Source organism: Phyllostomus discolor, chromosome 12 (genome assembly GCF_004126475.2).
Source record: "Phyllostomus discolor isolate MPI-MPIP mPhyDis1 chromosome 12, mPhyDis1.pri.v3, whole genome shotgun sequence".
NCBI lineage: Eukaryota > Metazoa > Chordata > Mammalia > Chiroptera > Phyllostomidae > Phyllostomus > Phyllostomus discolor.
This window is the reverse complement of record NC_040914.2, coordinates 23,567,729-23,593,192: the sequence shown is the minus strand read 5'-3', so window position 1 is coordinate 23,593,192 and position 25,464 is coordinate 23,567,729. Positions and strand designations below refer to the sequence as shown.

Below are 25,464 nucleotides of genomic sequence, written 5' to 3'. Positions count from 1 at the left end.
AAAAAAATGAATATTACAACTCATGGTGAGCCCTATGATTTCAAATGTGAATATGGGTTTTTGGAAAATAACTAATGGTATTTCAGTGTTTGGAAATTAGAATGATCTGACTTGACTGGAATGGCTCAGTGGGTTGGGTGTAGACCCGAAAACCGAAAGGTCTCCCATTCAATTCCTGGTCACAACATGTGCCAGTGTGGCAGCTGGGCATGTGAGAGGCAACCGATCCACGTTTCTCTCACACATTGATGTTTCTCTCCTTTGTCTCCCTCTGTTTCTTCCTCTCTGTAGAAATAAATAAATAAAATTGATTTTAAAAAGAAAGAAAATTAGAATGACTGTTCTGGTATCGATTTTCATTAGAGTCCTTGAGAAGTTCTCAGTGTTATGTCATTACCTTCTTTACTGAAATAAAAAGAGGGTAAGTTGAAAACATTTTATTCTCAATCATAAATGTAGCCAACTCTTCATCATTCTTTCTGGAGAAATCCCAGAAACCATAGCAGACTTTGGGGTGAAAACATTTTCTTTATTATTTTGGGTACAAACTTCTTTTCTGTTTTTTGCATAGCTAGGAGTTTACCCATTGGCCCACTGGTATCTTGAGTGTATTTCAAGCCATCAGCACCATTTCCAGTAATTTCAGGTGGGGAAAATTTAATGTGGAAGCCCCAAAGTCCATCGGCTTCTTCAGTGTCCTGTGCTGGATCAGTAGAAGCTGCTAAATATTAGTACCTAGGCATGGACCTGCCCAGAAAATCAGTGCACACACTATAGAAACTAGATATTGAACACTGTTCTGCTTTACTTCCTGACATAGTTACAGACACAATATATGCAACATTATTTATATGTATCTACTGATGTTTTGTATCTAGGACTCACTACCTGGCTTTATGGTTTTAGTTTTGTTACAAGATAAAAGTCCAGTGCAGAGAACATCCATAGGAATAAAATCTCAGCTGTATGAGAGTTCTTCCACTTTCAGGTACACCAGTGAAGAAGATTGAAGAGGTATATGAGTGCAAATATTACCTGCATTGATTTTTTTTTAGGTTTATTCTGGTCATTTTAAAAACACACTTTGCCCTAGGTTGAGAGTTAATTCTCTTTTAATTGTCTTCAGAATACATATTCTTTTGCTTTGGGGTAAAATTAAATGTGCCACATCCATCTCCTCTTATGTGTCATTTAAGACCACTTTTTTTGTTGCTGCTGATTTTCTATCTGTTAGATCCATTTATGGATGTCAATGGAAAGTTAAAGTCCCCTACTATGACTGTATTGCTGAATTTAAAAATTGCCATAACTATATACTTACCAGTAATCACTTAAATATAAATGTATCAAATGATCAAATGAAAAAGAGAAGGTAGCCCTGACCAGTGTGGCTCTCGGTTGGTTGGGCATTGTCTTGGAAAGTGAAAGGTCTGCAGTTCAATTCTTAGTTAGGGCACATAACTGGGTTGCAGATTCAGTCAGCAGATGGGGCACATATGAGAGGCAACCCACTGATGTTTCCCTCTCTTTCTTCTTTTCCTCTCTCTAAAAATAAATAAATAAATCTTTTTAAAAATGGGGTAATGGATAGCAGAACAAGAGCCATGAATATGCTGTCTACAAGGGACCCACTTTAGATGAAAAGATACAAAGTGAAAAGCAAAAGGTAAAAAGTTATTCAGCTCTACCTTTGGGCCTCAGAAGAACCTGCTCTGCAGAGAATTCTGTTCTAGTGAGACATCTCATAGTGGACTGTGTACACATAATAAGTATGAAAATAATTGTGCTAATAGTGAGCTGACCTATGTGGTAGAGGTAAATTTTAATGGAGTCAATGTGTAGACAGTTTTTAGATACCCAGAAACTTGTTTTGGCAGGCCCTCGGGCAGGTCAGAGCAGGTCTGATGGGTAACTCAGGGAAACATACTTTTTGTTTGTTTGTTTTTTAAATGTGAACCACTTAATTGATGATTGATTACTTTCTCTTGGAAATTTGGAATTGCAATAAAGAAAAGTCTATGTCATTGGGAAAAAAAGGTATTTCATTTGAATGGAAATTTTAAAATGCTGTGGTAGCCATACTTATGTCAAAAGAGAAAATTTAAAACAGAGGCTACAAAAAGGATATTTCATAATTACAAATGGATCCTCAGAAGAGGATATAACACTTGTAAACATTTATGCACCCAATGTAAGAGCATCTGAGTATAGCCAGCAAATACTATTGAGTATAAAAGGAGAGTTGGACCTTTTAAATTTGGATTTCTTGTTTTTGGTTTGCATTGTTAGAATTACTCAAATATTAGCGATAGTAAACCTTTATAAGGTCTGTAACTTACATTATTTTCTCCCTTTTGATAGACTTTTTACTTATATGGTAGTGTCCTTCATTGCACAGACCACTAATTTTGATGAAGACTGATTTCTCTTACGTCATCATCTCTCTGTTTTTTGAATTGGTATTATATCTAAAAATCTACTGGCAAATCCAAGGTCATGAACATTTAACCCTGTGACTTTATCTAAGAATCCTATATGCTTGCTTCTTACATTTGGCTCCCATATATTGATAGCTTCTATGTCTTGGCTAAATTGTAACCATTTTTATTTAAAATACCTACTGAATCTGCTCTAGCTCGTGTGGCTCAATGGGTTGAGAACCTACCTGTGAACCGAACTGTCACTGGTTCGTTTTCCAATCAGGGCACATGCTTGGATTGCAGGCCAGGTTGGGGTTGCACAATAAGCAACAGGTTGATGTTTCTCTCACACATTGGTGTTTCTCTCCCTCTCCCCTCCTTTCCCCTCTGTCTCTAAAAATAAATAAATAAATAAATAAATAAATAAAATCTTTAAAAATATAAAACACCTGTTAAGGGAGAGTGCTTAAATAACCACCAGGTCTTTGTCAGATCGATGTGCATGAATAAAAAATATTTTCTGTTAAAAAATACTGGGTTCATAATACATTTTTTTAAAAAAATTTTTATTGAATTTATTATGACATTAGTTAATAAAATTATATACAGGTTTCAGGGGTGTAATTATATATTACATTATCTGTATATTGTATTGTGTGTTCAACATCCAAAGTCAAATGTCCTTCCATCAACATTTATCCTTTATCCTCTTGTCACTTTCCACACCCCCCTTTTCTTCAGAAAAATCACCATTATGGTTTTTGCCTATGAGGGTTTTTTTTTTTTGCATAAGTACTTATGTACATGTTAAACCAAATTGTATAATAAAAACTTGTTAACTTAGATTTGAACTTTGAACTATCCATTGTATTAAAAATTAATATTTTTGAATCAGAAAGGCTCTGTCTTTTTTTCTTTAAATGCATTTATGAAGTCAGACAGAATATTTCTTGCATCAGTCTTCTTTTCCCTAGATTCTTGGGCATTTGTGCACATCAGCACATTGCTATGTATATACTTTTCTTTAATCCTGGTTTCTGTAGAGCTGCAAGGACATCCAGATATGCCTCTAAACAAACTGTACTGACCAGCCTTGGTGATAATACACAGCCTACTCCCCATCTCTAATGCAGGCCTGAGTAGACACCCCTTTCCAGGTAGATCACCTCAAAGGAGCCTCTTCCTGACTTCCATGCCACTGCTACATGCAGAGACATGTGATAAGGATGCTTATTGCCTTATGTGAACAATAAAAGCAAAAAGCACTAGTTTTCAAATTATCAGTAGAATCAATTATACCAATAATTTTTAATAAGAAATATGCAAGTTAGTATCTGTTCTCTTTGCTGTGGAGCTTCTGAAGATGGTATTGGCAGGTGTTGGATCAACCACATAATAAATATACATACTACAGAAATATCTAAGAAGTTATTTCCAATAAAGAGCATCTGTTTTCCTCAGAACTAATAATGAATTTTGAACTTTCAAAGTATTTTTACCCTAATATTTTAGTGAACTTTTATTATTTTAAATAAATAAATAATATACTGTAGTTTTCTGTGTATAATGTCCATCCACGTTTTTGGCCCAACTTTCAGGAAAATACCTTTCATTTTCATTTTTTTCAATTCAATTTTTTATTTATTTCCATTAGATCCTTATTTTTTTGTATTATAAAGGAATTTTAGCATTTATCTTTGACCATATTATGATACAAGAAATTTTATGTAACAGTTACAGATACAAGGAATTTCAGATACCACCTATGTAATGGGCATCCTTATTTTCCCTCAAAAATTTGGTCAAAACATATGCATTATACAGGGCAAAATTGAACCTTTAGAAGATAAATTCCTCGAGTTAAAGTAGGAAACAACCCTTACCCTGACTCTCTATCCCAACTCCCAGGACGGAGCTCACTGCCCCTGAGCTCTGTTCACTGCACAGTCTCACCATTTCTCCATAGATCAAATCTTCCAAAAAACCCAGACTTCATAGATATTGACTAGCACATATAACAACAAAAATTATTGAGTGTAGAAAGAGAAACTTAGTTGATATTTGGTAATTTAGTTTACTTAGGTTTATATTGCAGACAATGTATCTCCCTATTAAATGCTGGAAAATTAGTGATTCTTGAGGCAAGAATAAATCCAAATGTTAATCTTGGGATTATACAATTTATAGGCTTATTCACACCTACAGAACATTTTGAAATAGGGCACCAAAAAAGAGGAAAAGTTACAATTTTAAAATAAAAAGTAAGCTTTGTAGTTACTGTCCTAAGGAACATACGGTGAATTTGAAATTGTATTTGGATACGATTGATTGAAAGATGTTCTGATGTAAGGAAATTTCAAAGGTGTTTAAAACTATTCCAACTATGGTACAGAACATTTAATGTAGTTTACATCAAGTTTTAAAACCTTATTTCTTTTAAAAGCAACGCACATTGTCTTGAATAATTACATCTTCTGGTCTTTCTCACATCCCAGGTCATGTCTCTGTAAGACACTGAACTGTGGCAGAAAAAGAAAACTCCCATGATAAGCTTCCGTGCTCTACAGCTTCTGCAAATTCCTCCTGCGCTTTGTTCCTTTGTTTCCCATATACGGTAGCTGGCCCTAACTTCCGCATTTATCTTCTGTAACCTCGCTTAGCCAGGTAGGTAGGAAGCCCGGGGCTATTCAAACCCCGGGAGAACAAAGATCAGGCTTAGAATTTGGAGATTCTCCTCTGAGCCTGAGTGCGTAATAAAGGATCGTCCTCCACCACCTCTCCTGCGTGTGAGTTACTTTCTGCAACAGAAGGAGCCTTGTTGAATCCTGGCCTCCCTGGTGAGTGGGCAATAGAAAAGGAAACACTGCTGAGTTTCATTATGTGATTGTCTGTTGTACCCAGTGAGAGCTGTGTATTTCACATTCTACTTCTTAATGGTTACACATATAATTGCAGTAGTTGTTTAATAAAACTTTCCATTCATTCTAATTGCAGTAATGTTTCTGCAATTCCCCACCTCCAGTGTCTCTGGTCCCAGTTCCTACAGAGTTGCATCATTCTCACCAGCAGGAAGTGCTTGCAATCTTAGGCAAAAATAGCTGTTTGACTTAGACCTTTTCAAAGGCAATAAAAAACAACTTTCTAACACAATTGGCTCACATAAATGTATGCTTCGCCTTAAAACTTCAACATAGTGACTTAAATTGGGTAAGAATCAAAGCCTCTCCACAGACAAAAAACACACAGGAACATTTCTCTTTTAAAAAATTTTGTTGCCTTGGCTGGTGTTTCTTGGTTGAGCTTGGAGCTACAAATGTATCCAGTTTGATTCCTGGCCAGAGCATCTGTCTAAATCGCATACTCAGTCTCCAGCTGGGGCTGGTGCAAGATGTTTCTTTCCTTTTCCTCCTCCCTTCACCTCTTTAAAAAAATTTGGTTTTCAATTACTGCTTACTTTCGGCATTATTTTGTATTAGTTTCAAGTGTGCAGCAAGCACTTTTAGACAATCATATAGTTTACAAAATATTCTCATTGATGATTCCTTACCTAGCATATATAGTTATTACATTATTACTGACTATATTCCTTACACTGTAATTTACATTCCGGTGACTATTTTGTAACTGCCACTATGTACTTTCGAAGGTACAAGATTAGACCTTGTACCTTCACCTTCTTCACTCTGCCCCAAACCTCTTTTTCCCTGGCAACCCTTAGTCCAGTGGTGCCCAACCTTTTTGGCACCAGGGACCTGTTTCATGGAAGACAATTTTTCCATAGACTTTGGGGGTGGGGGATTGTTCAAGCATGTGTCTGGCTGTGTGGCCAGTTCCTGATAGGCCCAGACCAGTACTGTCCAAGGCTAGGAGGTTGGGACCCCTGCCTTAATCCGTTCTTGGTTTCTATGAGTCAGTTCTTATTTTATCTATTTTTGTTGTAGATTCCACACATCGTAGAGAGCAGAACTGAACTAAGATGACATGAGTCTCGTTTACTAAGATGGCATTGAAAAAAACACATTTAGAGCATGTGCAGTACAGCACCGACGGAGGAACATGCAATCCCTTGAATTTGGTGCAGTTGAAGGGAATAAACATGTGCTCATTGAAAGTGTAACACTACCCTCTCAGAGCATGCACAGTAGAGTAACATAAACCACATGTGCCTACCGATGTTGCACAAAACAACTGTGTGTTAAACAGCTAATGCAACATTGCATCATACAAGAGTATATAAGCAGAGGATTTCAGACCACAGAAAGTGCATCCTGAGAGCAAGTTACTTTGAAATAACCTGCACATTCTTCCTCAGGAGAAGAGAGTTCTGCCTTGATTTCATCCCTCTGACTTTGCCTTGCAACACATTAACTGCCCAGCTGCCTCCTGGACTCAGACCTGATCTGGACTCTTGGGACTCAGGTTTATTGTTCCCCAATTCTCTTTGTGTGATATTGAGGCAGGAGATAGTCAGGAAGGAAGCTCCAGGGGCCCCGCAGGGCTGAGGTAGAAAACATCTATACATGACAAAGACCCCGTAAGACGGGTTGTTCCTGTTTTCTGGGATAACTCTGAATCACAGAATGCGCCTGTGTGCTACCCCTGATTCATTATAATATCATTTTAATGAGATAACATTGTGGGACTCCCTTCTCCAGTAGCCAATCAAGAAAATCATGGGAAACCACACATGCGCAGTAGCTTTGAAATCCAACTCCTTGTACCTGCGCAAAAAAAGCCCGCCAAAGATTAGCAAGGGGGCTTCTGCCCTATAAGAATAGAATCCCCCAGCCCACGTGCCCCTTCTCTGCTCAGAGTTGGCCCACTCCTGTGTCCTGTGGAGTGTACTATCACTTAATAAATATTCCCTCTTTCTTTATGCTATAAACTGTGTGTGTTCGGTTCAATTCTTTGTCCTCGATCACTAAGAACCTGGTTACCTGTGCACACCTGTGACAATATTGTAACTGATTGTTTCTGAGTGTTATTCCTATTGATTGATTATTATTAGCTGAGATTGAACCTGCCTCAATAAAAGCTGAGTGAATTGCAGTCCCCTGTGTTGACTTACTGTTATTCCTGCACACCAGAACTACCTGCAGGGCTGGTAGCCTTATAGGTGGCCTACTGCTTCCAGTTCCTAAGGCTTGGGTCAGATGACCCAAGTGGGGCTCAAGGGCTGAGTTATAGGAAAAAATATATCGCAAAACATATGCTCATTACACAGATATAAGACAAATCATATGATATTTCCCTCTTCAGATTGACTTACTTCACTTAACATGATACAAAATGATAGGGGAACTCAAGGGTTGGAAAATTTTAGTAATTAATGCATGTAAAAAGCTATTGTTTCAGGAACTGAAGATGTGAACCACTTGTGTAGGAGGGAGGGTGCAGCCAAAGGGTCCCCAAATAGAGATTTGGAATGGGGTTCAGAACTCAAGGTGTCCAGGAAATATTAGAAAAATATATAGAATGTCTTCACTCTCCACCCTAGGAGAAGGGACAAGTGAAGCAGGGCCATTGAGAGCTGTTTTGCACAGCAACAGCCTTGCAGCTACCCTCTGGCATGGTCATTTGGCATATCTATAACTTTTAACCGGTTACATGGATATGTTAAATAGCTGTGATCATCTCTGAGCCAGGGGAATGGAAATAACTTCCCCACCCAGATGTAACGGGGGGGGGGGGGGGGGGGCGGGGGGTAGGGCAGGCCCCCTGAGTTACAGCGCCTGCGTGGGAGCTCAGAGAAGATTGGCTCCAGGACATGGGGCCACACCTGCCCAGACTCCTGATGGCAGCCCAGTGAAACTGGAAGGATACGAGTTCTGGCACGTGAAGCCGAGTGTGGGAGGAGTCGGAAATGGGGCTGCAGAGGAAGATTGGCCGCGGGGATTTAAAACCCAGACTTGGCGGCCATTAAGAGAGAGAACCATGCAGCTGTGGCAGTGCAGGGAGGACCACAGTCACTGAGGAGAGAGAACTATGCGGCTTCAGCAGAGTGGGGACGTCCGCATCCGTGCAGACACCGTCCGGGCTGCAGCCACCTGCAGCTCCTCTACCACCCAGCTTCGAGCCCCAGCCGGCTTTGCAGCTACGGCCTCGAGAAGGGGCCACCAGTAAGTGACTCAATGAGCTCGGCGTTAGCTCTCTCGGTGCTGCCGCTGCCCCCGCCGCAGCCGTCGCTCTCTCAGAAAGGGGGATCACCCCTCCCCCCCGCCCCCGGCAGCCATGGGAAGAATCACCACACGGCTTTAGCTGGAGATCCTGGCAACACAACCAATGGTGCTGGGAACTAAGGAAGGCCTGCCAGCTGAGCACAAATTACTAGGAAAAACCGAGAGCTGCCTAAGCGACAGACTATTTCTTTTCCTGAGATACGGTACCCCAGACTGGGCAAAGGGGGGAAGGAAGGACTGTGTGTGTTTGTGGGTGTTTCAAGGGACTTGGGGATTTTAACAAAGACATTAAGTCATTACTTTTAGCCTGCATAACTTGAATAAATAACTCTTTTCTTTTTCACCAATCTCTAGCATGGAGAGCTATAATTCTCTAGCTTAGGGAAAGGTGAACCTAGTACAGGGGGACCCCAGGAGAAACTATTAATTCCGTAGTATTGTGGGACTCTCTTCCCTGGTGGCCAATTGGGGAGGATCATGGGAAACTACATGCGCAGTAGCTTTACAGTAATGCAACTACTTGTGTATACTCAGTAAAAGCCCACTAATACTAGCCAGGAAGGATCCGCTCTATAAGCATAAAGTCCCTCCAGCCCATGAGGTCAATCTCTGCTTGGAGTTGGCCTGCTCCCGTGTTCTCTTCTATGAACTCTGGGTGTTCGGTTCAATTCTTTGTTCCGATCACTAAGAACCTGGTTACCTGTGCACACCTGTGACACTTGGAGTCCAGGAGACAAAATCAATTCAACCTTTCTGTCCCAGGGGAACTGCAAGCAATCCAGGTGTATCTAAGCCACTGTGCTCCAGGGAGAGACATCCTCCTGCATAGGACACAGATAAAGAATCACCTGTCAAGAGCTGAGAGTGCTGGATTGCAGCTTTTAGCTCACTGACCTTGTTCATTAACCCCAAGCCTTTTATCTACATCCCTCTCTACCTCATTTCAAACCCCTTACCTAAAATTTTATTCTCCTTATAAAAAAGGCTGGCTTAAAATGAAATATAAAATGGTCTTTTAGGGTACATAACCAGCTGTCTTCTAAGATCACTGGCCATCTAAATAAAGCACCCATAAAGTTTCAAACCCTGACTCTACTTCTTGGTGTTGGTGACGACAGGCATAATGAATACCAACTTTTCCGGTTTCAATACCACCATTTTTAAACCTGAAAAATATACTTTGGGGGTAAAAAGCTTGTAAGTTCAGGCCACTCCCCAAGCAGGTTCACAGGGTGCCACTCCTTCACTTTCACTACGCATGCCTGGGCTCTAGTCAGGACTGGCGTCCTGTTTGTCCCCAGTGCTGTGTTCAGACTCTGCTCCCAGAACGCCCCCTTTTCCCTCCCAGCGCCATTTTGTATAGCTAAGAAAGGTGAGTGCCAAAAGAAAGGTCCCAGTGTGTGGCAAAGATCTTATCCAAAATGTAATCATTGGAGGACACCAAAATAGTAATTTTGAAAAGAAATGTTACAGATTTTAGGACTAATTTATGTGGATAAATGAAAAACCGCGAACAAAGAAGGCTATAACCAAGGACAGCTAGCTGGAATGGGGCCAGCCAACATCACTGCGGCCGCCCCTCATATTCCTCACCTCCGCCCAAACCTGGCCTTTTCCAAGCAACCCCTTCCGCTTCCGCCTTCGTTCGGGTCCCGTCCCTCACCACCTCACCACCGCACCACCGCCCTCACAGTTTAGCGCAGAGCAAAAGCTCTGACTCCTCCCATCCGTTGAGGTGAGGAGCATGCGCGGTTTGTTACAGATGCTGTGAAGCGCTCGAGTAGGAAAGGTCAAGCGTACCTGCTTTGTTTTGGCGTTTCCGGTTGAAGCCAGATTTTCTCAGTCCTTCCTACGCAGGTGAAACCTGCAGGTCGCTTACAGGCGGTGAAATCTCCGCTGCGAGGCTCCTTTAGTGGTGAGTCCATCGTCCCCGGGAGACCCTGCTAAGAGGACGCTTTACGTTCATTTCCCGGGAAGCTCTGAGGCCGTCCTGCCCACTGTTTCTCTGCCTTCGGATCGTTGGACACCGCCTGCCCTGTGGTTTTCTCTTTGAAAGTTCTTTCTTGCATAGCTCTCCCACCCCATGTCTTGAAAGTGTCGGGAAAGACAGTGAAGACCTTTCGCCCCTCCCCGCTGCCTCGCGACTCGGCCCCTGGAGCTGGGACTGTACCTCGGCCTAGGGATGTGCAGACCCCCGCCCTCCAGCATTTAATAACTTGTCCGAATCCCAGGAAGAGCACTCGTTCCAACGGGTGGGACTTAGGAAGTGGGTACACTCTGTCCCCAGGAGAGGTGACCTGCTCTTTGAGGAAGTGTCTTTGTGGAGTGAGAGAGGGCGGCCGGGGATCTGGAGACGGATAGAGCAAGGCGGACTCATGACTAGGAGAAAAGGTTGCGGAGGGGCCGTAAGAGACTGCAACGCAAGTGAGAGATGCCGGAAGAACGTGACCTTGGAGAAGGAATGAAAAGTCTGTCACCACATGATGCTTTTTGCAGGAATATTAAAAGCATGGGTCTTTTTTTTCTACCCAATGAATTTACTTTTTACTTCTGCATCTCACATTGAATTTACTTTTATATTTTAAAGAAAGCGGAAGGGAGGGAGAGAAACATGGATTGGTTGCCCTCTAGTGTGCCCCCAGCCAAAAACCTGACCCACAATCCAGGTATGTGCCACGGCCGGGAATCAAAGCTGGGAATCAAACCTGGGATCTTTCAGTTTGCAGGCTGGCACTCAGTCTATTGAGCCACACCAGCCAGGGCTGAATTTACTTTTAAAAAACACAGAGATTAATCTTCGTCTGTTGGAGATCTACTTTTCTATAAGTAGTAACTTCTGAAGTAAGCATTGGTGATGTCTCTCAATCAGCATTTAATATTCTTGTCAAATTATGAGGCAGTCTCAAGGTTTTTTAAACCTTGACCATGGAACTCATTACATACATACCATATATATATATAAATAAATTAATTCCAGGTGGGCTGGTGTGACTCAGTGGATTGAGTGCTGGTTTGCAAACCAAAAGGCTGCAGTTTCAGTTCCCAGACAGGGCATGCCCCTGGGTTGGAGACCAGATCCCCAGTTAGGGGTGTGAGAACCAATGGGTCCTTGCACATCGATGTTTCCCTTCCTCATTATCTCCCTCTTCTCCCTTCTCTTAAATAAAAAGATGCAGAGCCCAATTTGTAGGTGAAGCTTAAGACTGCATTTAAAACAACTTTTCAATTTCCCTTTTAAATATATTTAGTTTAAATTCTGAGCACTGTATCCTTTCTACTATTTATCATATGTTGCAAAATCTATTGGTTCTTAGTAATATGAGGTATTTCAGTGTGCACTTGATAAGGTGATCAATGATCTTAACAGTGAGAATCTAGTTTCATGAGTTGAGCAGCTTTTTCTTGTATTTATGTGATTTGTTGAATTAGTGACTGAGCCACAAAGGAGCTGTTACCATCAAGTTTATTCCATTCTCTGAAAATATTGAAGGGTGGACTGGATTGACCTGAAATGTGTTTCCCAGAAAGACCATCTGTTGATTGTGTAATTACATGTTTTCATGGCTAATATTTTCTTTTAAATTTCAGCATCAAAACTTGCATTTATCATTTTATACTTTTCATATAATTCTTTGAGCCCTGGCTGGCATAGCTCAGTGGATGGAGCGCGCAGGCTGCAAACCAGAGTGTCGCAGGTTCGATTCCCAGCCAGGGTACATGCCTGGGTTGCAGGCCATAACCCCCAGCAACCACACATTGATGTTTCTCTCTCTCTCTTTCTCCCCCCCTTCCCTCTCTAAAAATAAATAAATAAATCTTAGAAATATACAGATATATATATAATTCTTTGTTTTTTCCTGGATAATAAATAATTTTTGCCCAGGGAGCCCGTCATTTCAGAAGTTTCTGCCCAAATTCCTCACAGTACCCAGAGGTCTGAGATGTGCTGGCTCTGATACACCTGGCCCAGTGCTACAGAAAACAGTTCTGGGGGAACAACTCCAGGCAACAGGAAGGAACTAGATAAAGATGCCATTTTATGGGCTGCATTGCAGATCTGCAGAATTGTAACAGTGGAGCCCTCATTACCTTAGGGTCTACATGCTTATTAAATCTACACTGTTTCCCTTCAGAGTCCTATTAAGTCACCTGAGAAGTTTGAGAAATGACATCAGCTGTGCCATTCTTCACAGAGTTAAACAACTGCTCTTGGTGGGGTATCTCTGTTTAGTGAGATGCTCCAGTTGATGCTAAGGTTAGCCTATGGATTAGCAGGAATAATTTGGGATGCGTTTTTTAAAAAGACTCACCTGAAGGTATGGATAGTTAATTTACAGAGAGAGAAAAACATATGTGAAAAAGAAACATTGATGGGCTTCTTCCTGCATGCTCCGGAAGCAGGGATGGAACCTGCAACCTAGAAAAGTACTCTGACTGGAATCAAACCCACAAGCTTTTCTGTGTACAGGACATTCTTACAACCAACTGAGCCACCAGTTCATGGTATGCATTTATTTTTTAGTGACATTTTATTGATTATGCTATTATAGTTGTCCTGATTTTACCCCTATATCCCCCTCTACCGAGCACTCCCCACTTCCTCAGACAATCCCTCACCTTAGTTCATGTCCATGGGTCATCATATAACTTATTTTCCTGTACTCCATTTCCTATACTGTACTTTACATCCCCGTAGCTATTCTGTAACTACCTATTTGTACTTCTTACTTAATCTCATCTATTCACCCATTCACCCACAATCTCCTCCCATCTGGCAACCACGCTCTCTGTATCAATGATTCTGTCTCAGTTCTTGTTTGCTTAGTTTTTTTTTTTTTTTAATTCAATTGTTGATAGTCCTGGCTGATGTGGTTCAGTGGATCCAGTGCCAGCCTGTGAACTGAAAGGTTGTCAGTTCCATTCCCAGGCAGGGCACATGCCTGGCTTGTGGGCCAGCTCCCACTTGGGGGCATGTGAGGCAAAACATTGATGTATCTCTCACACATTGATGTTTTTCTTTCTCCTCCCCTTTTCTTTAAAAAGAAATAAAATCTTTACCCCTGTTTGGTGTGGCTCAGTGGATTGAGTGCCGGCCTGTGAACCAAAGGGTTGCTGGTTTGATTCACTGCCTAGACACATGCCTGGGTTGTGGGCCAAGTCCCCAGTTGGGGATGAGCAAGAGGCAAATAATCAATGTTTCTCTCACAAATCAATGTTTCTCTCCCTCTCTTTCTCCCTCCCTTCTCTCTGAAAATAAATAAAATCTTAAAAAAAATAGGTCTCTTTTTGCAGCAATGAGAGTGGGAGCTAGGACCCTGATTTGGCAGCTAAGGCCAAGGCTTGTTTTAAGAAAATGGCAGACAAACTGGACATGGGGAAAATTGCCAGCTTTGATAAGGCTGAGCTGAAGAAGACAGAGATGAAGAAGAACACCTTGCCTACCAAAGAGACCATTGAACAGGAGAACCAGGGTGAAATTTCTCAAGATCCTGGAAGATTCCCCACCCCTACTGTCATCTTTGGGACTCCAGTAGTGGAGAAAAAGCTACCTGCAAAATGGACATGAGCGACAAACTGCACTGTGAACCCAGATATTCTGTGCCCATGCCATTAGCCTGTGGGTCATCTCTATTCAAACTGCCAAATTTTCCAGTTTGCCCTGGAATATTATATAAAATTATTTATATGATTAATAAAAGTAAAACACACCTCATGGCAATAAATTAAACAATTTTTAAAAATCTTCAAAAATATATTAAATTGTTGATAGGTATGTATATATTGCCATTTTATTTTCATGGTTTTCATCAGCTTTATCTTAAGTAAGTCAGTCTTTTCATATAATAGTGGTTTGAGAAGCTCTTTATCTGCTGTTTGATTCTAAATGATAGCTTTATTGGGCAGACCAAGCTTGGCTTTAGGTCTCTACTTTTCATGACTTCAGATATTTCTTGACAATCCCTTATAGCCTGTGAAGTTTCTTTTGAGAAATTAGCTGACAGTGTTATTGTAAATTCCCTGTAGGTAACTGTTTTTCCCTTGCTGCTTTTAAGATTCTCTCTTTATCTTTAACCTTTGGCATTTTAATTATGATGTGTCTTGGAGTGGGCCTCTTTATATCCATCTTGTTTGGGACTCTCTCTCTGCTTCCTGGAATTACATGTCTTGTTTCCTTCACCAAATTGGGTAAGTTTTCTTTCGTTATTTTAAAAAACAGATTTCCAGTTTCTTGCTCTTTCTCTTTTCCTTCTGGCACCCCTATGAAGCAAATGTTGTTGGATCTTTTGAAGTTGTCTCAGAAGCTGCTTTTACTACCCTCATTTTTGGGGGGTTATTTTTTCCTTATTCTAATAGGTTGTTTTTTGCCTCATGTTTCAAATCATTGATTTGATTCTTGGCTTATCTGCTCTACTGTTTTTTCCCTGTAAATTGTTCTTTTTGTTTCCCCCCAAGGCTTATGGTCTTGATTTTATTTATTTTTAGAGAGAGGGGAAACATCAATATGTGGTTGCCTTTCAGATGACCCCAGCTGGGGGTCTGGTCTGCCACCCAGGCATGTCCCTGACTGGGAATTGAACTGGTGGCTCTGGTTCACAGGCCAGAACTCAATCCACTGACCCATACCAGCCAGGTTTGTAAATTGTTCTTTATTTCAATCAGTGTATTCTTTGTTTCTGACTGGATTGTTTTTATGCTGTTGTGTTCCTCTCTGAGTTTCTTGAGCATCCTTATAACCAGTGTTTTGAACTCTGCATCTGATAGATTGCTTATCCATTTCCTTTAGCCCTTTTTCTGGAGTTTCGATCTGTTTTCTTATTTGTGCTATGTTTATCTCCTCATTGTGGCAGCCTCCCTGTGTTTGTTTCTATGTAGTAGGTAGAGCTGCTTTGACCCTGTGTGTTGGCAGTGTGGCCTAATGTAGTAGGTGTCCTCTGCATTCCAGTGGCATAGCCTCAGGTATCATCCAAGTGGGGTGTTGGAAGTGTGTGCTTCATGTGGGCTGACTATGTCCTCTTCTTGTAGTTGGGCTTTGGTTGCTATTGGCAGGTCAATGGGAGGGATTTTTCCAGGCCAGTCAGCTGCAAGGACTGGCTGTGACCACTTAACCACCAACCTCCACCCGCTATGGTGGGCAGGGTGGTGGTGCTCCAGCGTAGTTTGTAGCTGTCCACTGGGTGCACCAATCCCAGGGGTTTCCTGGGTGGGCAGGTCAAGACCAGCCCCCATTTGTGTTTTGCCTGGGACCACCTTTCCCAAGTTGTAAAGCAATATGAGATGGCAACTACTGTGGGGCTTGGAGATTCCCAGGCAAAACCAAGTGAATAAAGGCTTACTGCTGCTAGTGCCAGGCCTGGGGCTCATGGAGGCCAACAGTTGCATGTTTGAGAGGATTAAGGAAGATGTGAAACCTTGAGCCAAGACGAGCCATTCATAAGAAAAGCAGCTTGTATGAATCCAGAAGTTGGGTGGGATAGAATCTCTGGGATCGCTAAGGTTTAGCCAGGTTGATGGAGCCTCAGGTATGGCACCAGCTTGCCAGCTTTTGGTTCTGTGTGGGGATGGTTTAGAATAGGGACAATGGCCTCTGCTTACCTTGAGAGTAGACCCTTTAGATTCTCCCTGTATGGGAGTAGTGCTTTTCAAGGTGCCGCAGTGCTGGAGCCCAGTGAGTGAGTCTGAGTACGAGTCTGTGTGTGGGTTCTTTAAGAGGAAGTCCTAGGACTCCAGCACTTTCTTCCACTGACTGAATCACGACTGGTTTTTGCAGCCAGAAGATGTAGGGACTTATTTCCTAGCACTGGAATCCTGGGGTGGGGGGCTGGTGTGGAAGGTATCCCTTGCCAATTTTTTCAAACACACATAGGTGAGGGAACAGCCAATTCCGAGTCTGTGCCCCCCATACCAGTCTGGATAAATGTGGTTTCTTCAATTCTGTAGTTGTCAGAGACTTCCATTCAACTTGATTTCTGACCATCTGAGTGATGGTTCTATATTTTAGTTGTAACTTTGATGTGATTGTGCAAAGAGGTGAGCTGTGTCTGCATACAACACCATCTTGACTGGAAGTCTCTGTGTTTATTTTTTATATGAAGGAATTTTCACCCTGGCTGGTGTGTCCCAGTGGATTGAGCACTGGCCTGTGAACCAAAGGGTCGCTGGTTCAATTGCCAGTCAGGGCACATGCCTGGGTTGTGGGCCACGTCCCTAGTAGGGGGCATGTGAGGGCCAACCACACATTGATGTTTCTCTCCCTCTCTGTTTCCCTCTCCCTTCTCTAAAAATAAATAATAAAATCTTAAAAAATTTTTTTTTTCATTTACGATTCATAAGTAGAACAAGGCTCAGGGAACAAGAGACAGAGTCAGAGTCATAAGGAGGACCCTTGGAGCTTAGGAGAAGGAAAGGGCAGAAATGATCTGTGGGGTAGAAGGGATGAAGAGGAAAGAAAAGGCATGCTGGAATGCATTTGTAGGAGTGGGGAGCACGCTTTGGTCAGGGGAGGTAACAGAGTGCTGTGCTGGGGTTGGGGTTCAGGAAAGCAGCACGTGTTCTCATTGCTATAGGAGTTTGGGACATCTGAGGGAAGGGAGAGCACCTGAAAAACAAGAAAGACAAAATTCACAGTGAAGTTTCTATGTAGGGGCTCATTGTTCCTGACTCTTTCCTGTGACAAAGTAGAGAATGTTCTTTTGAGCATTTCAAGGTCTTTATGCTTGTGAAGGTGGTGGGAGCAGTTCAAGGGTCACACTAATTCCTGTGAAGGCACATTGTCAAAATGCAAACATGACTCCTTCATGTAATGTCACCTGACAGAGCAACCCAGAGCATGAGCAGGGCCAGGACATGGCTGCTTTTTAGGTAAACATTGTGTTCCCAGTCCCAGGCTGTGTCTGCTTTTTCTTCTAACATCCCTGGATTTAGGACTTGCAGCCTTTAATTTTTCTACTTCTGTTGTTCCTGTGTGAAGCGAGGTTGTTTTCAGCTTGTTATTATTTTCCTTTGCTTCTTATGATTGTCAAGGTCAGCTCTTAAGAATACTTGTTGTCTTTGTCCCAGAACCTTATTTACATTTTCTCTATCAAGACTGTGAGAACATAAAGAATCTGGAGATAATGACCTTCAACTACTGAACACATCCCCTCTGTGAGAGATCAACCTCTGCTGGGATGGGCTCAGAGGCTCTGATATCGGTGAAGAAGGGAAGTATAGGTTTTAAGTTCTTGTGGCTGCAGCATCAGCTCTGTAGACCAGGGTAAGAAAATGCATACTTCACTGGTCAGGTAGCTCCAAAAGTTCTGACAAGAGTCGATACAAGAGACTTGCTCACTGTATTATTGGTCAGAAAGACTTGCTATCTAAAGCCACTATTAGAATCCCTGAACGCGGGAAGTATGTGTGGATTTACGCTTGCACTCAAAGGTAGCTCTTTAGAATATGTCTTTCCTGTGCCCCAGAGCTTCTCTCTGTCTTCTCCATCCTGACTTCTTATGTGGTGTAAACAATTCTCACCATGTCTGATGACTAGCAACTATTGAAAGTGTTCCCTTTGTGAAAGATGAACATAAGAATGTGTTGATGTCTGAGATGCCAATTTGGGGTGAGGTTGGATACTGGAATATCTCTGAAGAACATTTCATGTTTGGTCCCATCTGGATGCTCAATCTGCTGCACTGTAGACCAGGATTTAAAAGCATGAACAGGATGAATATATGGTTCCCCAAATTCTATCTTCTGAAGAGAGCCTCTGCCTAGAATGCTAAAAAAGTAAAATAAGACTTAGTATTTAAAAAATCTGAAGCTGCCTTAGCTGGTAGCTCAGCTGGTTAGAGCATTGCCTCAAAACGCCAAGATTGCTAGTTTTATTTTTAGGGAACATACAAGAGTTAACGAATGGATTCAAAAGTAAGTAGAACAATTTGAGGTGCCTCTCTCTGTCCTTATGTGTCCTGTCCCGTCTCTAGTATAAATTTAAATATTTAAAAAATAAACCAAGGGTTACAAGTCATGGGGACTCATTGTGACTTTAAATTTGCATAAAAAGTTGTCCTCTATTGATTATATTAATAGTATGAGTTGCCTCACTGCCATTAACAGAGGAAACAGAAGATAGGTGATATCATCAATGGTCCCATTACATCTGATGCAGGCTGGACAGGTACAGTAAAATAGTGCAACCTAACAGGTACAGGAGATAGTCAACCTTGTGCCTGGAGCATGAGCAGGAATTAGCAACAAGACTTATTGGGGCCAAGTGCTGGTGTCAAGAAAAGGTCACACCTTTAAAAAAATATATAGCTGGGACCTAGCACCAGAGGGCCTAGAATGCCAAGGTAAAGAGGTTGGGTTTATCCTGCAGGTAATGGGGAGCCAAAAAATTATAATGTAGCGCAGACAAAATGATTGGGTTTGTAAAATCTCTTAACATCTGGAGAGCAAGAGTATGAGCACAGCCAATACCTGGGGGCCTGAGCCCCTGGGCCTTGACTCAGCTACCCCTCTCTGTGGGATGTATGGATTTGGGGCATTGAGTGCCCAAAAGAGAAGACTGGGCCAAGTAGGAAATTTAAGGCAAATAATATAGGGGAAAATCAAGCCCCTTGTAATACTTACAGTGTTTAATCTTTTTTTTCCCCCAAGAAACTCACTGTCTGCTGCATACCAGGCAAATGGCCAGTGCTCTAACACAAGGTCTAGTGTCCAGGACACATTGTGGGGGTGCCTAACTCTGCTGGAAGTATAGGAAGGGTTTCCCTGAGGAGGAACATGTAGGCTGGGCCTGAGATCAACAGGAGTCAGGAGGTCAAGAGGCAGAGAATGGGTTCCATTGTGTGCAGCAGCATGTCAAAGGCCTTGAGGCAGAGAAGTGGGTACCCTGCAAAACGAGAAACCCCGTGATGACACAGAACACTGTAGTTAGTCAATCAACAGAAGCAATTTCATTTAGGCTTTCTTCATATGCTGTGCATTACAATGTCTGCAATTTTCCATGGAAAGGTAAATATGAGTGAAGCCCACCTAATATATGAGTTGACAGATCTTTAAGACACCACAATCAACCCTCCCTTCCACTCTCTCTAAAACTAAATAAAACATTTACAAAAATTAAATTAATACAGGGTACCATGCAGCCAACATAATTATAGAAATGAAGTGTACAGTTAAGGGCATCATGCTTTCTAATTTTAAAACATGTCAAAGCTGCTGTTATCAAAAAAGTATATTACAAACATTAAGACATATAAATAATGAAGCACAGTGGACAAGAGCCTACACAACTTCTGGATAAGGTCAAATGACCAACAAGTGTGCTTATTCTAAAAATTAAGAAAAGTATTCTCATTCTGACTGAGCAGGTTAGTTGATTGGACAGTCCTGATATACATAATGGTTTGTCTGATCTTCAGTTAGAGCACATACAAAAAGCAATCAATGAATGCAATAAGGGGAACAGCAAGTCAATGTTTGTCTCCCTATCTTCCTTCTTCTTTCTGTAATCAACAAAAATAAAGTATACAATATTTCTGGCTGTAACTAAAGAAGATCTCCAACCAGAATGCTTATACCACAAGAAAAGGACATTCTCATTAACAAATAGTGAGAAAGTTACATGTCCACATGTAAAAGAGTGAAATTGGACCCTTTACCTAAATAGTATGCAAATATTAAATCACAATGGAGAAAAGACATAAACATAAAGCTAGTAACTCTAAATCTATTAAATGAAAATGTATGAAAAAACATTTTTAAAGATTATTTATTTTTAGAGAGAGGGAAAGGGAGGCAGAAAAACATCTATTGGTTGCCGCACAAGTGCCCCCATCTGGGGACCTGGCCCGCAACCCAGTCATGTGCCTGGACTGGTAATTGAACCAGTGACAGTTAGGTTCTCAGGCTGACACTCAATCCACTGAGCCACACAAGCCAAGCTGGAAAAAAATTTGACATTTTTGTTTATTCCTTGTTAACACCAAAAAGTAAATAAAATGAGAAAGAAAAATAAAGAAAATGAAACTCTGCAGGTTGAGCAGGAAATCTGGAAGTCCTAGGGAGACCAGGTTCTTGTAGTTCTCCAACATCACATCTGTGTACAATTTCCACTGAGCTGGGTCCAGGAACTCCAGCTCCTCCTGAGAGAAATCTACAGCCACATCTCTGAAGGTCAATGATCCCTGATTAAAAGGACACACTTACATTGGAGCCACAGACCAACTTCATACTGTCATCCAACATGAAAACAGTGTTAGGAAAAGTGGTTTTGATCTAGGAGCGTATCCTAAATTATCTCATAAAAGTATATTGACCCAAAATATTCTCTAATGTATTTTGTAACACTGAGAAATGAGGATGACACAGATCCACAAATCCACTGCAGACACTTTTGTTTTCAGGAAAATAAACTTTGAAATGAAGGAATAGACACAGGTATATGAGTTGTTGAGTGTTGTGTTTTTCTCCTTCACAATCAATTGTGGATCTTTTCCAGCTGGAAAAGGCATGGTGAGTTGAAAGTGTAAATACTTCACGTTTAATTCAGACAACAAAGACGTGTAGATTTGTAAAAATGCAGATTCTAATTCAGAAGTTCTGGGATGGGGCCTGTGTTTTCACATCTTTAATAAGCTCACTTTTTATTAGTGACAGCAGTGTCTTTGGTCAGGTGCCATACTGCTGAATTGCACAAAAAGGAAACCATAAAATAATTCACACATGACATTGAACTGAAGGACTTGTATAAGATTTACAGTTCTAAAGAAATAAGAAACACAGGACCACAATTTTATTTGAAAATCTGTACACGTAATCTTAGAACAAGATTATTCTTCCTGTTATGAGAATATTTTCTGAAACATAAAGGGCAGACCTTGACTTTTACTCAAACTTGATCTACAACTTTTCAAAAAAACAGGCAAATACACCAAACACCTCATGAATGTCCACGGCAGTTTCTGTAACAGAAGAATGAAAGCATCTTAAGAGTACAAAGACTAAGTATCTCAACTGTTAACATTTTATGCAGACAGACAACATACATATGGAAACTAAGTACAAATGAAATGTGATAGAAAACAGAATTTTCTGTTTTCTGTTCATGTCAATGAACATTATTTTGCCATTGTGTAAATCTCCTAAATCTACTACTACTTGTGGATGATGACCTTTGTGTTTTATAAATACAGTAAGTATAGGAACACAGATGATGATAAAAAAGTTAAAGCTAGTGTTAGTTTTTTATTTCTTTTAATATTTCTGGGTATCATTAGTGGAAAGCTATACTTAGAAATTTAACTGACTGAACATACATTAATATGATTCTTGTAAAGTCTTGAAAATACAAAAAGTAGAGTTAGTCTGTGACATGTAGAATATAACAAAAATTAACAGAAGGAGATCTGATTAATTAAATTCTCCACCTGTAAAGCCAATAATTTTATGAAATGAATGGATGGCCTTCATTTTCCAAAGGAAAGAGAAACAAAAAAGAGGGGAGTTTCCAGATGAAATGTGATCCATTGGGTACATCTCTTGATAATTCCCTGCTGGACCCTCGTTAATGATGAGCACCTCAGCGAGTTGATTATCAGGTGGACTGGAAGAATGGATATCAGGTGACTGAGGCACCTGGGAGGACATGTCATCACTGCTGTGACATTACTGGCAAAAATAAAAATATATAAATCATTATGTGAAAATGATCATAAAGGAACATTAAATTTTGCAAACATAAATGCACATATACCTTCCATGTTTTTTTCTATGCAAATACCGTAGTGCATTTAAACTGCAAAAATTTTGTACCAAAGTAGTAAGAAGTTGTGTTCTGTGTGCTCTCTCCTTTGTCAGAACTCTCTGAGCTATGCTGACCAGTAAAATGTGCATTTTCCTACCTCTGGTTTACAAAGCTGATGCTGCAGCCATATGAACCTAAAGCCTACATTTACCTTCTTTTTTGATATCCCACCCTCTGAGCTCATCCCTACAGGGGTGTTGGACATGGGTGCCTTCCAGGTTGATCTGTCACAGAAGGCATGTGTTCAGTAGTTGAAGATCATTGATTCAGGATGGGAATTCCTCATGTGTTTGAGGAGGCTGGATAAAAAGAATGCAGAAAAGGCTCTGGTACAATGGACAGAAATATATAAACTGCTGACCTTGACAATCAAGAAAAAGAAAAAATAAGTAGATAAAAACCACCTCACTAGGCAAGAACATTAGAATGAGAAAAATAAAGATTGCCCGTTCTTAATAAACTGATTTTAGGAGGAAAAGCAAACACAGCCTCTGACCCACCAGGATGTATTGTTTACCTCAGAAGCTGCCATGTCACCCTGCTCCCACTGTGGGTTGTTTTCTCCTGGAGTGACATGCTGAGGACTCACACCTGCATTTTGATGATGTGCCTTCAAGGACCTCAGCACAGCCATTTTAATCTGCTTCTACCACAGTCACAGGCAGAAGAACCTGGAAATGATGAAAAGGCCACTCTTTCCTGTCCTTTGTCACAGGAGAGTCAGTAACAAAGAGCTCCTACATGGAGACTATACTGTGAGTTTTTTCTTCTTTTCAGGTGCTGTCTCCACCCACAGATGTCCAAAAACTCCTATGAGAATGTGCACTGCTCTTCTGAACCCCAAACCCAGCAGAGCATCGTGTTACCTCCTCTGACCAAAGCCTGCTTCTCACTGTCACATATGCATCTAGGCATGTCTTTTCTTCCCCTTCCCTCCCATCCTGCAGATAACCTTTACCTTTCTTTCTCCTAAGCTCCAAGGGTCCTTCTTCTGACTCTGTCTCTTGTTTCCCTTGACCCCACTTCTTCTACGTGTGACTAAGTAAAAAAAAATTTTAATGAAAAATAAAATGCGTGCTGGCTGGCGAAGCTCAGTGGATTGAGCACAGGCTGCAAACCAAAGTGTCGCAGGTTCAATTCCCAGTCAGGGTACATGCCTGGGTTGCAGGCCATGACCTCCAGCAACCACACATTGATGTTTCTCTCTCTCTCTTTCTTCCTCCCTTCCCTCTCTAAAAATAAATTTTAAAAAGTTAAAAATAAATAAATAAATAAATAAAATCTAAAAAAAAAAAAAAAAAATGCACGCTGTGCCCTGGTGACTCAGTTGGTTGCAGCATCATCCTGTACACACAAAATGTTGTGAGTTTGATTTCCAGATCAGAGTACTTATCTAGACTGCAGCTTTGATACCTGGTCCAGGCCCACTGATGTTTCTCTTTCACATCAGTGTTCCTTCCTCCCTCTCTCATCAATAAGCACATACTTGGATAAGAATTTGTTAATTAAAAAGAAAGCATCCCAAAGCTTTCCTGCCAATCCCTGAACACAGCATATTATTTCCCAGAGCACTTAATTAAACAATGATGCTCCATCCAGAGAAGTTGTCCAACTCTGTGGAGGATGACAAACCCCATGTCATTTGTCAGAACTTCTCAAGTGATTTAACAGGACTCTGAAGGGAAACAGTGTAGATTTAATAAGCATGTAGACTGGAATGTAATGAGGGCTCCACTCTTACAATCCTGTAGGTCTGCAATGCAGCCCATGAAATGGCATCTTAATCTAGTTCCCTCCTGGTGCCCATGTTGCTCCCCCAGAGCTGTTTTCTGTAGCACTAGGCCAGACATATCATACGCATCACACCTCAGACCTTTGGGTACTATGAGGACTTTGGGGAGAAACTTCTAAAATGACAGGCTCCCAGAGCAAAAAATTTTTGTTATTATCCAGGAAAAAACAAGTCATTACATTAAAAACATTTAATGATAAATGCAAGTTTTGATGCTGAAATTTAGAAAATATTAGCCATGAAAACATGTCTATCAAATTACACAATCAAGAGATATGCTTTCACCCTGGCTAGTGTAGCACAATGGATTGAGTGCTGGCCTGGGAACCAAAGGGTCACAGGTTGGATTCCCACTTAGGACACATGCCTGGGTTGTAGGCCAGATATCCAGTAGGGGGCACACAAGAGGCAACCACATACTGTTTTTCTCTCCCTCCTTCCCCTTCCCCACCCTTCCCTCTAAAAATAAATAAATAAAGTATTAAAAAATATATAGATGGGCTTTTTGGAACTATGTTTCAGGTCAACTCAGTCCATCCTTTAATATTTTTAGGGAAAGGAAAAGATTTGAGCAGAACAGCTCCTTTCTGGCTCAGTTACTAATTCAACAAATCACATAAATGCATGAAAAAAGCTGCTGAACATTAGATGAATTTATAAAATAGGTTGTGACTATTAAAATTATAGACATCCTTACCAAGTGCACACTGAAATAGCCTGATATTATTAAGTACCAATGTATGTTCCAACATATTATAAACAGTGCAAAATATGCAGGGCTCGGATTTCAAACTGGGCACAATATATTTAAAAGAAAAACTATTTTTTAAATGACTTCTATGGTCAAAATTAAAAAATGTTGAGACTACCTCACACTTAGAAAAGAATATTATGGGCTAGTTAACAGGTATCACCAATGCTTATTTCAGAAGTGAATGACTGACTACCTGCACAAAAACAGATATTCAACATACTACGGTTTATCTCAATGTGTTTTTAAAAAATAAATTCAATGTGAGATGCAAAAGGATAAAAGTAAATTCATTGAGCTGCAAGAAAAAAAAAGACCCTATGCTTTTAATGTTCCTGGAAAAGTATCATGTAGTGACAGACTTACTAATTTCTTCTTCCAAGTTACCTCTCTCTTCCCATCCCAGGAAATGACAAGGGACCCATTACTGCCAGACAAGTCTTTGACGTCTGAGTAAATAGGGGTTGCAACTGGAAGTAAGTAATTATAAAATTCACGAGCCTTACAAACTGGACATTTGTAATCTTCATTCA

The 25,464-nt window shown here is 40.9% G+C and overlaps 2 protein-coding genes and 1 long non-coding RNA gene across 3 annotated transcripts in view; all 3 read left to right on the top strand.

Annotated features, from left to right (window-relative positions):
- The window catches only part of LOC114511114 (zinc finger protein 420-like), a 132,680-nt gene that overhangs the window by 82,109 nt on the left and 25,107 nt on the right, over positions 1–25,464 (top strand). The window contains 2 exon segments of the mRNA XM_036012894.1: positions 10,457–10,514; positions 13,927–14,070. Of these exon segments, the coding sequence (XP_035868787.1) occupies positions 10,457–10,514; positions 13,927–14,070 (202 nt within the window).
- On the top strand, positions 3,746–24,041 carry LOC118497768. Its single transcript, XR_004900303.1, has 3 exons — positions 3,746–3,756; positions 5,162–5,166; positions 23,956–24,041. It is a non-coding gene; the product is annotated as an uncharacterized LOC118497768 (long non-coding RNA).
- On the top strand, positions 13,878–14,223 carry LOC114510650 (thymosin beta-10-like). Its single transcript, XM_036013267.1, has one exon. It carries the CDS (start codon positions 13,953–13,955, stop codon positions 14,163–14,165), a length of 213 nt encoding a protein of 70 aa, XP_035869160.1. The 5' UTR covers positions 13,878–13,952; the 3' UTR covers positions 14,166–14,223.

What these genes read in the sequence shown, in the direction of transcription:
- LOC114510650 (XM_036013267.1), top strand. Translation starts at nt 13,953, where the DNA reads ATGGCAGACAAACTGGACATGGGGAAAATTGCCAGCTTTGATAAGGCT.